Consider the following 13017-nt stretch of genomic DNA (forward strand, 5'->3'; position numbering starts at 1 on the left):
TGCCTCCTGCCATCCATGCTAGTATCTGCCCTGTGATACCGTGGGCTCTTTAGCAGCCTCGCTTGTGGCACCTTATTAGAGGCCTTCTGAAAATCCAGGTAAACAACGTCCACTGACTTTCATTTATCTATCCTGCTATTTACTTCTTCAAAGAATTCCAACTGGTTCATCAGGCAAGATCTCCCCTTCACAAAACTATGCTGACCAGTTCCACGAGTCCTTCCCAGCCTAGCAATGTCCCTTTCACCTCGTCCAGAGCAACAGGAGATGTCTGTCTCGCCCTGGGAAGAAAGAGAGGTTTGGAGCATGGAGGAGGACCATCCTGATATAATCTCCTGCTACCTCAGAGCAGGGGAAGGGGCGGGGGTGGGCAATGGGCTATTTTGATCAGTGCACATTAGGGGAGGGTGGAGCAGAGCATTGGTCCTCAGGATAGTGCCTGTCCACAGCTAGCCTTCCTGAACATGGGCACCATCCCAGCAGAATCTTACCCCAGAACCTTGTCCTTCCCAGATCTTCTACAGAAGTCCATGGAAGAGTGTGTGGTTGTGTTCGCCCACTACAGGAAGGACGTGGGGGCTTTGGAGAGGGTGCAGAGGAGGTTTACCAGAACGCTGCCTGGGTTAGAGGGTTAGTAGCTACTATGAGAGGTTGGACAGACTTGGATTGTTTTCTGTGGAGTGCAAGAGGCCAAGGGGAGACTTGATAAGAGGTGCATAGATAGAGTAGACAGTCAGAACCTTTTCCCCCACAGAATGAAAATATCAAAGGCTGGAGGGCATAGTTGTAAAGTGAGATGTGCGGGGCAAGATTTAAAAAAAAAAATTCACAGAGGGTGGTGGGGGCGTGGAACGTGCCGCCAGCGGTGGTGGTGGAGGCAAAAACCAATAGTGGCATTTTGGATATGTACATGGCTATGGATCACGTGCAGGCAGAGGGGATTAATGGGTAGTTTACACGGGGCGACTTGACGCAAGATGTAGCCAGAGTGGAGTGGTCGTGGTCTAGCACGATATCACACGATATAACGGGGGTAGAGTAAAGTGTTCCCACGGTACTCGGCAATTCTGTCATTTGTGCGAGTGACTTGTCCGTCTCCCGATCTTTCCCGAATGAACATCGTGGACTGTAGTGTAGTTAATCACGTGGCACAAATGATGTTACTTTGTTGTCACACACTCTATTCGTTTTTTTCACCCGAGCTCTTTAATGAGCTGAAGAATAATCTGTTTTTTTAGACAAATGTTGTTTGGTGTGATGCACCTTCTCTCAATATGTGCAAGAAGTCGTCTTTTTATTTTGTCAAATATGAATAAAGACTGTATCTCACATTGACCGTGATTATTGTGTTATTTTATGATCTACTGAGAGGTGAAACTTTCAGTCTGAAGAAACTTTCAGCCCGAAACGCCACCCGTTCCTTCTCTCCAGAGATGCTGCATGTCCCGCTGAGTTGCTCCAAGCAACTGGTGTCTATCTTCAAAGGACTGACCAGGACTGCCTCTCTCTCTCTCTCTCTCTCTCTCTCTCTCTCTCTCTCTCTCTCTCTCTCTCACACAGGCATGAATGGATGAACTCCGCGGGCCAGGCAGCATCTACGGAGTTAAATGGACAGACGACCCATTCTTCAGGCTGCCTTATGTCTCTCCCCCCCCCCCTCACCCCAACTCCCACCTACACACGCGAATGCTGGAGAAACTCAGCGGGTGCAGCGGTGCCGAAACGTTGTCTATTTCCTTCGTTCCATAGATGCTGCTGCCCCCAAAGAGTTTCTGCAGCATTCGCGGCTGTGAGTGGAAGGTGGGGTGGGGGGGGGGGGGGTGGGGGGGGGGGGGAGAGAGAGGGCAGCCTGAAGAAGGGGGCGTCTGTCCATTTCCCTCCGTAAATGCTGCCTGGCCCGCGGAGTTCATCCATTCACGCCTGTGTGAGAGGGAGGGAGAGAGAGAGAGAGAGAGAGAGAGACAGTCCTGGTCAGTCCTTTGAAGATAGACACCAGTTGCTTGGAGCAACTCAGCGGGACAGGCAGCATCTCTGGAGAGAAGGAACGGGTGGCGTTTCGGGTCGAGAGCCTTCTTCACACTCTCCCTCCCTCACTCTCACACAGGCATGAATGGAGGAACTCCGCGGGCCAGGCAGCATTTACGTTCCTTCTCTCCAGAGATGCTGCCTGTCCCGCTGAGTTGCTCCAAGCAACTGGTGTCTATCTTCAAAGGACTGACCAGGACTGCCTCGCTCTCTCTCTCTCTCTCTCTCTCTCTCCCTCCCTCTCTCTCACACAGGCGTGAATGGATGAACTCCGCGGGCCAGACAGCATTTACGGAGAGAAATGGAATTATTATATTGAGGCAGGCTTTGTATTGGCTTATTTTACTCGGGGTGCTTTCTTTAACGGAGTTCATCCATTCACGCCTGTGTGAGAGGGAGGGAGAGAGAGAGAGAGACGCACACTGCGAAATCTTACCTGCCTGTTTCAGTGACAGACACCCACCGCCAGTAAATGAAGACACCCCCATCTTTCAGACAAAAAGAGACACACTGACATTAATGAAATGCTTAGCTAGTTTTATTAGATTTGTATGTAAATAGCAAACTGGCTGGATTCACTCTATCCAACTTCCGGGTTCACCGTTGGCAGGAGTTCCCCCGGTGACCGCAAGAGTTACTATGGATATCGCACGGGACACTTCGTTCATAAAATGTTGCAATGCTCAACCACAAGTGCACAAGACACTCTTGGACAAATTCAAACATGTTTGAATTTTCTCCCGAGTACCCAAGGTACACGATTACCTGCCGTTAGCGCCACGGTGGTCTACGAATGCCGTATTGTTACCGCACGAGGTTCCCACGATGTCAAACTCGGGGTACCTCTTGCGTCAAGTCGCACCGTGAAAAGGGGGGTTTAACTTAGCTTGGCATCATGTACAGCATGGATGTTATGGGCCGGAGGGCCTGTTTCTGCTCTGTACTGTTCTACAAGTCGTGCTTTGGGTGACCGCGTGCCAGATAGCTAATCTAGAGGCACCTTGTTGCTTGTTTATCATCGTTGGTTGGTGCGGGCGAGGTTGGTCGGGGTTGGATGTGGAACAGGGGGATGGGACACGGGTATCTGAGGGCAGACAGCTTCGGTGCGGGGTGAGTAGCGAGGAGCTCAGCTCCCCGTCCTTCTCCGAAGCTCGGGAGTCATCTTCTCGGCTTCTTCCACCAACCACGGGCTTACTGGCTCTCCGGCGTCGACACTCCAGACTCTCGAGGGGAAAGCAGACGAGAATCCGGAAAGCTTACATCCGACTGACCCTCTGGGATAAAGGCCAATGGCAAGCCCTTGTTGTAGAATATCGCCGGCCGGCCGGCCAACAACAGTGGATGGGACTTCCCAGGGGAATCACGTGAGGTGGAACATGATGCTGATCAATTGATTGAAAGGAAACAGCATTGAAACTGGCCCTTCGGCCCACGCCGACCCTTTTACAAAGGGTTTGTAGATTCTATGACTCTTCCATGTTATCCCACTTTCTACACACTAGGGGCAGTTTACAGAGGGCCAATTAACCTACAAACCTGCGCGTCTTTGGGGTGTGGAAGGAAACTGGAGCACCCGAAGGAAACGGGGAGAAGGTGGAAACTCCACGCATGGACTACACCCAACGTCAGGGTTGAACCCAGGTCTCTGGCGCTGTGAGGCAGTGGCTGGACCAGCTGCCCCACCCTGTACGTTCTCTTGCTCCTACCACACCCCAATGCGATTTTAGAAGACACATTCCCAGTTCTTGGAATTCTTGGAATTCTTGGAAAAGATGCAGGGTCCACATCACCTCCAGCAGGGGGCCGAGTGGTGGTCTCACCACTGCAATCTTCTCCAGGGATCTGATGTTGTACATGATGGAACAGCAGCAGAAGCCTTGCCTACCCCCTTTCTCCCAGCAACACACGCCTCAACACCAGGACACCAAGAAGGAGCTCAGATCGCCTAGTGAAGGGGGCAAGATCACGAGCGACCAGGGTAGGTGGTACGGGGGGGGGGTGTCCAGTCCTGTCCCCGCGCTCCTCGCCCAGGGGTCCGCCCGTGGTCACGCGGGGCACTCCGTGTTGCAGGGGTCTCCGGAGCGGAAGAGGTTGTAGACGCTGACCAGTGGGAACATGGTGAGTGCCCCCAGCATGGAGCCCAGCTGCACCACCGCCCCGCACCACACGAGGGCGCTGCGGCCCTCGTCCCGCAAGATCAGGCCAATCATCACCTTCACGTAGGAGAGGGTCCCAACGAAGAGAACCCAGGACAGGACCTGACGTGGAGAGAGAGAGAGAGAGAGAGAGAGAGAGAGACGGGCACCGTTAGACACACACAGTGAACTGTACATCCCACCACCACCACCCCTCACCGCCAGTTCCATGCACCCACTAAAAGCTGTCTCGGAAAAGCAGCCAACATAATCAAAGACTAGTCCCACCCCTGGTCATTCCTTGTCCTCCCTCCTCCCGTCGGGGCAGAAGGTACAGAAGCTTGAAAGCGCGCACCACCAGACTCAGGAACAGCTTCTTCCCCTCTGTTATCAGCCTTATTAACAGTTTTTATTCCCTAATCTACGTCCGGCACTGTCCAGGTCACCTCTACCCCATTGCGGACATTGGACTTTGTCTCCGGAACCGATGCAAACAGGCGAGTATTTGCACGCTGGCCACCGAATCAGATCTGCGATCACATGCTACGATCACTCCACACTTGGGGGATGAGAGCACGGAGGATTAAAAAATAAAGCTCATAGCCCCCATAGGGCAGCGAGCAGAGGTGGACACGGGCGAGAGAGAGGGACTTGGTACACGGTGGGACATGGGCGGCAGGGTTGTGGGCCTCCCAGTGGAGACCAATGGGTGACCAATCTTTCATCGGGTGAGTTTCCAGGCTTCAGACTGTGGTGGTGGGGGGAGGAAACGTTACTCACAATGAGGGGGGTGCCCGCTGTGGAGTGGACCAGCCAGGGGCACGGACTGAGGCACGGCAGCCATGCCCATGATGTAGGCTCCCACTGCTGTGCCAGCTAGCGTCAGACATCCCATCAATCGGAGAGACCTGCAGGGAGAGAGGAAGAGGGCGAGAGGGAGAGGGGGAAGGGGGGAGGAGAGGGGGGGAGGGGGGGGGGGAGGGAAGGGGGAGAGGGGGGGGAGGAAGGGGGGAGGGGGGGGGAGGGGAGAGGAGGGGGGGAGAAGAGGGGGGGGGAGGGGAGGGGGAAGAGGGCGGGGGGGAGGGGGACAAGGGGGGGAGGGGGGGATGGGGGGAGAGAGAGGGGGGGGAGAGGGAGAGAGGGGGAGAGAGGGGGGAGGGGAGAGAGGGGGAGAGGGGGAGAGGAGGGGGGGAGGGGGAGGGGATAGAGGGGGAGGGAGGGGGGGAGAGGGGGACAGGGGGATAGAGGGGGGACAGGGGGGAGAGGGGGGAGGGGGGGAGAAGGGGAGAGGAGGAGAGGGGTTCAGAGACATAGAAACGTACAGCTCAGGCCCTTCAGCCCAACTAACCCACGCTGACCATGATGCCCCATCTATACTGATCCAGCATGAAGATTGCATCCTTCTATGTCTTGCATAGAATCCTCCATCACAAAGCAGGCCCTTCAGCCCAACCAGTTCATGCCGACCAAAAACGACCTAAACTAATCACATTTGCCCACATTGGGTCCATATCACTCTAAACCTTTCCTATCCATGTCCCTGTCCCTGTCCAAATGTATTTTAAACATTGTAATTATATCTGTGTCAACGACCTCCTCTAATGCACTAGGCAGAACTATATTCTGCGCTCTGTATCTTCCCCTTTGCTCTACCTATCGTAGTTGAGTTTGACGTGATTACATTGATGTATAGTATAGGAGCCTCCGACAGTTCTGCTTCCCTGCCACAGGAGGGCGATGGCGAGCCACAGAGCTTGCCCATGCCCACAAGTGAAGGAGCCACAGCATTGATTGAGCAGACATTGAGGCCACTTGGTCCATCTACATAGCTGCTAGTATGGTCTAATCTGATTTAAATCCTCCTGTATCCTTTGCCAGCCCTTGTTCTCTGTCTACAACTATTGTAAGGAGCACGGTGGCGCAGTGGTAGAGTTGCTGCCTCACAGCGCCAGAGACTGGGGTTCCATTCTGACTACGGGTGCTGTCTGTACGGAGTTTGTACGTTTTCCCCGTGACCTGCGTGGGGTTTTTCCGGGGTCTCTGGTTTCCTCACACACACGTTTGTAGGCTAATTGTCTTGGCATAATTGTAAATTGTCCGTGGTGTGTGTCGGATAGTGTGAAGGGCTGTCCCACTTCCACAACCTAATTCACAACCTTTTTTACTCATGGACATTTTTCATCAGGTTAGAAAAACGCCCCGATCAACTTGATGCCACGAGTACCCACGACTAGCATCACGGCCGGCTACGACCTACCTACGACCTCGTGACGACCATGTTGCGAGTACGAGTCAAGGCCACACTCGGCAGAGGTCGTGAAAGTGGGACAGGCCCTTTCGTGTGTGGGGGTCGCTGGTCGGCGCAGACACGGTGGGCCGAAGGGCCTGTGTCCGCGCTGTATCTCAAAATTAAACTTTTCCAAACTTTGCCTTGCCTGCAAACTTGCTGATCGACCCATCCAGAAATTCACTCACTCCTGCAGTAATTCAGCGGGTCAGGTAGTATCTCTGGAAAACATGGATAAGCGATGTTGCGGGTTGGGACATTTTTTCAGACTGATTCAGACGAAGGATCCCCTCCGTCCATGTTCTCCAGAGATGCTGCCTGACCTGTTGAGTTACTCCAGCAATTTGTGTCCTTTTTTTTAATAAACCCGCACCTGCTGTTCCTCCTGCCAAACATTCACTCACTTACCATGTAACCCTGCACCTTGTTTATCTCTCAAACCCCTTTCGCATTTGAAAGCCCTGACAGACTGTCCGTAAAGGCAGCAACTTCCGCCAACTTTGGTCTTCGTTCTCCAAGTTCTTCACCCCTTCTCCACGCATGGCGCTTTGACCCCTCAAAGATTTTCATGGCTCCTGAACTTAGCTTCCCTCTTCCATTTCACAGAGGCCAATTAGCCTACAAATATCTTAAATACCCGGGAGTCCACTTCTCAGAGGATCTGACATGGACATCACACGCTGCAGCACTGGTGAGTAAGGCAAAGCAGCGCCTTTACCACCTCAGGCAATTGAGGAAATTCGGAGTGTCTCTGAGGATCCTCCAGTGCTAACTCAGCGGATCTAACTCTGCTAACTCTGAGGATCCTAACTCAGCGGCTGTGGAAAACATCTTGTTCGGGAACATCACGGTTTGGTTTGGTTTGGTACAGGGTCTTGGTGAGACCACACCTGGAGTATTGCGTACAGTTTTGGTCTCCAAATCTGAGGAAGGACATTATTGCCATAGAGGGAGTGCAGAGAAGATTCACCAGACTGATTCCTGGGATGTCAGGACTTGTCTTATGAAGAAATACTGGATAGACTTTGTTTATACTCTCTAGAATTTAGGAGATTGAGAAACTTACAAAATTCTTAAGGGGTTGGATAGGCTAGATGCAGGAAGATTGTTCCCGATGTTGGGGAAGTCCAGGACAAGGGGTCACAGCTTAAGGATAAGGGGGAAATCCTTTAAAAACCGAGATGAGAAGAACTTTTTTCACACAGAGAGTGGTGAATCTCTGGAACTCTCTGCCACAGAGGGTAGTTGAGGCCAGTTCATTGGCTATATTTAAGAGGGAGTTAGATGTGGCCCTTGTGGCTAAGGGGATCAGAGGGTATGGAGAGAAGGCAGGTACGGGATACTGAGTTGGATGATCAGCCATGATCATATTGAATGGCGGTGCAGGCTCGAAGGGCCGAATGCCCTACCCCGCACCTAATTTCTATGTTTCTATGTTAATTGCTCTGCCCAGGACAAGAAGGCTCTGCAGAGAGTAGTGCGTTCGGCCGAACTCACTATGGGAACTGCAGTCGCCCCCCTGCAGGAACTATACAACAGAAGGGGCAGATCCAGAGCCAACAAGATCATGGGGGACCCCTTCCACCCCAGCAACAGACTGTTCCAGCTGTTACGGTCAGGCAAACGTCTCCGTTGCCATGCTGTGAAAACAGAGAAGGAGTTTCTTCCCAGAGGCCATTAGAACTGTAAACTCCTATCTCACCAGGGACTAACTTACGGGACTAATTTACTGTTGTGTGGTGTCTTTTTAAATTGCCGTTTCTTCTATTTTTTTTTCTCCCACAAATATGTAATTCTGATTCTGTTCCATTCTGTTTTGTAGTTTTTTTGCACAATCCACAAGCATTGCCACTTTTCATTTCACTGCACATCTCCTATGTGTATGTGACGAATAAACTTGACCTGACTTGGCTTGAAATACGCACGTCTTTGGGATATGGGAGGAAACCAGACTAATGGCCACCCCGTAGACTGCCACTATCCCACACTGGAGACAAATTACAATGTACTGGGTACAATTAACCTACAAACCCGCACGTCTCTGGAGCGTGGGAGGAAACCGGAGATCCCGGAGAAAACCCACGTGGTCACGATGAGAGCGTAGGAACTCCACACAGACAGCACCCGTGGTCGGAATCCAACCCGGGTGCTCTGGCGCTGTGAGGCACCATCTCTCCGTTGTCCCACTGTGCTGCTCTACTCCCTTACACCCCATCCCCCTCCCTCCACATCACCCATATATAACCATATAATCATATAACAATTACAGCACAGAAACAGGCCATCTCTGCCCTTCTAGTCCGTGCAGAACATTTACTCTCACCTAGTCCCATCTACCTGCACTCAGACCATAACCCTCCATTCCTTTCCCGTCCATATAACTATCCAATTTATTTTTAAATGATAAAATCGAACTTGCCTCCACCACCTTCACTGGAAGCTCATTCCACACAGCTACCACTCTCTGAGTAAAGAAGTTCCCCCTCATGTTACCCCCAAACTTCTGTCCTTTAATTCTCCAATCATGTCCTCTTGTTTGAATCTTCCATGTTTGAATTCTACTCTCAAAGGGAAAAGGTTATCCACTTCAACTCTGTCTATCCCTCTCATCATTTTACAGACCTCTATCAAGTCCCCCCTTAACCTTCCATTCCCCTCTTCCTCCCTCATTACCCCTCCCCTGGGGTAGACTGAGCCCCCCTCCCCCCCTCTACTCACCGGTTGGGGTAGACCATGGCCACAAAGCAGGCCAGTGGGTTGGCGAGGGCACCCAGGGCAGCAGACAGGTGGTATGCGGATGCTCCATAGGGCAGGCAGGAGTAGGTCTGGATGGCGGGCAGCACTGCGTTGGTCAGGGCATTGACCCAGGCCAGCACCAGGAAGAGGGCCAGCGGCGGGGGGCGACGAGGGGGGCCGGGGTCCACCATGGCCTTCTGCTCCGGCTCCTCCTTCCCCGCGGCGGCCCCCGGCCTCGCCCTCGGCTCCTTCCGCCACGTCGGGGGGAGGCGGTCCAGGAGCACGAAGGCCAGCAGGCACAGAGCCATCACCCCGCTCAGGAAGAAGAAGAAGACCTCGGGCGGGAAGTTGGCGGGACGGTAGCTGGCCACCGTCCCGTTGCGGGACCCGTTGCCCCCGACCCCCTCCCGGCAGCTCACCACCCCCGCCCCCTGCGCCAAGGCCACCAGCCCCGGCGCCAGCCCGCTCAGACCCTCGCCCACAAAGTAGGTGGTGAGGAAGTGGGGCCTCAGGCGCGCCATGAAGGGCAGGAAGGTGACGGAGGAGGTGCAGTCCACCAGGGCCAGGAAGAAGGCGAGCACCAGCAGGGCCACACTGCGCCGCGTCCCGGACACCAGGCTCGTCCTCTTCCAGAAGAACGGCAGCAGGAAGGAGGCCAAGACCCCCACGCACACCACCCCGTAGATGATGCCCCTCTCCCCTCGCCGGCCCGGAGACAACTTGTGCTTCACCGCCACCAGAAGAGGCCCCACATTGGCCAGTTGGATGACAATGGTGAGGTAGGAGGGCAGGTACCAGCCCTCTGGGACTTGGGGCACCAGCAGAGGAAGCTCCACCCACAGGCCGTTGATAGCCACCCAGGAACCCATTCCGAAGAGGGCCACCAGAAGGTGGACCACCGGAGTCATTGCGGGCGCCCGCCCAGGTTTACCCGTCTCCCGGCCCAGCTACTGACACCTCACGCTCACCTGCAAAAGAAAGACAAAACAAATAATCATGCTAAAAACTTGAGTCAGGCAACCGAACCATCCTGTCACCAACTAGACAGCACAATCAAGGACGAGTCTCACCCCAGTCAATCTTTCCCCTCCACCATCCCATCATTCAAGAGGTACAGAAGTGCGAAAACACACACCTCCAGATTCAGGGACAGATTCTTCCCAGCTGTTATCAGGCAACTGAACCATCCTCTCACTAACTAGACAGCGGTCCTGACCCATCTACCTCACTGAAGACCTTGGGACTATCTTTAACTGGACTTTATCTTGCACTAAACGCCATTCTCTTTATAATGTATCTGTACACTGTGGGCGGCTTCATTGGAAACACATCTTGTCTTTCCGCTGACTGGATAGCACGCAACAGAAGCTTTTTTCTATACCTCGGTGCACGTGACAATAAACTAAACTGAATTTAAAAAAAACAAAACAATCTAACGGTATGAATAATGGATTCGCCAACTTTAAGTAATATTCTTCCCTACATCCTCCCTCTTTCCCATGAACCCAACCCATAACACTGTGTGGGACGGAACTGCAGGTGCTGGTTTACACTGAAGATAGACACAAAATGCTGGAGTCACTCAGTGGGACAGCAGCATCTGCGGCAGCATCCCATTCCTTCTCTCCAGAGACGCTGCCGGTCCCGCTGAGTTACTCCAGCGAGTTACTCCTGGTGGCTACCCATGACCTTGTGCTCCAAGTTCTCCCACGAACTACAGTAAGTGACTCTATTCCCTTCCTTTCCTCCATACGTTCATCCTCCCCGAGCAGCCCATTTTTCTCACCCCCCGACACTCCTCTTTCCCCCGACCCACCTGTGTGATATGACTGGATAGCACGCAAAACAAAGCTTTTCATTGTACCTGTATGGAGACGTTGTCTAGTATGGCTGCCCTGCCAGCAGATGTTAGTCCTTTCACCCTTTAAAACAAAATGTTAGTGAGTTAAAAAGTGTTTGTTTTGGAGGTCTAGACTTTTTGACCACCAGGGGGCGCCGGGGAGATGGCAACCCTGCCGGCAAGTCTGTTCGTTTTTTCATCTTTTTGTTATTTTTAGTGTTTGTTAAAAGTTTGTTTTCATGTTCTTCGGTTTGTTTTATGTGGGGGGAGGGGAAATCGGGGGCAACTTTTTTTCAGGTTCTTACCTTCCCGGAGATGAGATCAATTTTTGGATCACATTCTCCGGGCTCTGCGGCCTACCATCGCTGGAGCTGGAAGCCGCCTCGGACTGTCGTGATCCCCACCGTGGGGCTCGGACTCAACATTGGAGCGGATCCCTTGCCTGGGATCGCTCCCACCGCGACCACCGTGGAATCAACATCAAGGGCTCGCAGTCTCGGGAGAGGCCGAGTCGGGAGCTCCAACGGCGCAGAAGGTTCGACCGTCGGTTCAGCCCCGACGCGAGGTTCAATCGCCCGGCGCAGGGAGCTGACATCCCCCCGATGCGGGAACCGAACACCGCCGGCTACGGGAGTCAAGATCGTCCCCTCAACGGGGGCTTGAGGCCCACGATCGAGGAAGAACAAAAGGAAGGACTTGAACTTTATTTTGCCTTCCATCACAGTGAGGAATGTGTAGGAGTCACTGTGGTGGATGTTCATGTTAAAATGTGTTTTTGAGTGATCTGTTGCTTTTAATTGTATGACTGACCTGGCCAATGAAATTCCTCGTATGTTGCAAAACATACTTGGCGAATAAAGTGTGATTCTGATTCTGATTCTGATTCTGATTGTGTGGGGTGTGGGGGAATGGGGAAACTATTTCTCAGTCCCTACCTGGTCGGAGATGCGCCTTTTCTCCAAGCCAAATTTTCGCCCCTTCTTCCCGGCCTATCAATGGGACTGGAGCGGCGTTTCCTGCCGGGACCGGCCAGGACTTCAGCTTCGGCAGCGGCACAGCGCTGAAGCACCATCACGGAGAGGGCGATGCCTTACCCGGGTCGCCGTGCGGTGGGATCCGGAGTGCTGAGACCGACGACTCCAACATCGCGGAGCTGCGGTCTGTGGAGCTTCCAGCCGCGGGGCGGCGCGGAACTTTAAACACCGCAGAGCCTGGGATCTCACGCCGAGATCGCCAGTGTTGGAGCTCCAACCAGCGCGGCCCGTGGACCCCAGGAGCCACGGTCTCCGGGGAGGAAGCGGCCATTCCAGACACTCCAGGCCGCTGAGAGGGTTCTGTTGACGTCGGAGCTCCATCATCCGGCGCGAGGGCCTGAAGCATTGGGCTGCCGTAGCGGCGACTGCGGAGGCCTCAATAGGCCCGACCACGGGTGAACAAGAGGAAGAGGACTGGACTTTGCTGCCTTCCCTCACAGTGGGAACCATTGTGGGGGGATGTTTTTATGTTTATTCTTAAATTCCGTAATGTCGTGTCTTATTTTTCTTGCTGTGCTGCAAATTTCACTACCAATTGGTGTATGTGATAATAAATGTCCTTTGTATCCTTGCATCCAACCTACCTTGGTGCATATGATAGTCATAAACTAACAGGTCAACAATTCAAACCCAGCACATACCTTCTACCAATCCTGCAGTTTATTAAAAGAACGAGCAGTGACACGGTTAACTTTTCATCCGCACTAACCCATTGACCAGGGTCAAAGCCATGGAAACTCCTGTATCTGGGCCAAATGTTTTGTCTGCTCTCAGCTTAATCCCTGCCAGATGAGCAAATATTTTTGCAGTCGGATATCGTCCGTGAACATGTTACTGTAACAACAGCAAAAACTTCCAGCACGGACCAATCCAGCAGGAGATTACTCTGCTCAGTTGAACCTTTGCTTCTCTCCCATTTGGAATGACTATTCTTGCTAATATTCAACCAGGCATGAGAGA

General features: G+C 53.0%; 1 protein-coding gene across 1 annotated transcript in view; it reads right to left on the reverse strand.

The window, feature by feature from the left end:
* Positions 1-3965: 3965 nt before the first annotated feature.
* Positions 3966-13017, reverse strand: part of LOC129715716 (riboflavin transporter 2-like) — a 32393-nt gene continuing 23341 nt past the window's right edge. Inside the window, 5 exon segments of the mRNA XM_055665577.1 lie at positions 3966-4283; positions 4941-4991; positions 4993-5068; positions 9166-10151; positions 11048-11105. Of these exon segments, the coding sequence (XP_055521552.1) occupies positions 4071-4283; positions 4941-4991; positions 4993-5068; positions 9166-10091 (1266 nt within the window). The 5' untranslated portion in view covers positions 10092-10151; positions 11048-11105 and the 3' untranslated portion in view covers positions 3966-4070.

This window comes from Leucoraja erinacea, chromosome 2 (genome assembly GCF_028641065.1).
Source record: "Leucoraja erinacea ecotype New England chromosome 2, Leri_hhj_1, whole genome shotgun sequence".
Classification (NCBI taxonomy): domain Eukaryota; kingdom Metazoa; phylum Chordata; class Chondrichthyes; order Rajiformes; family Rajidae; genus Leucoraja; species Leucoraja erinaceus.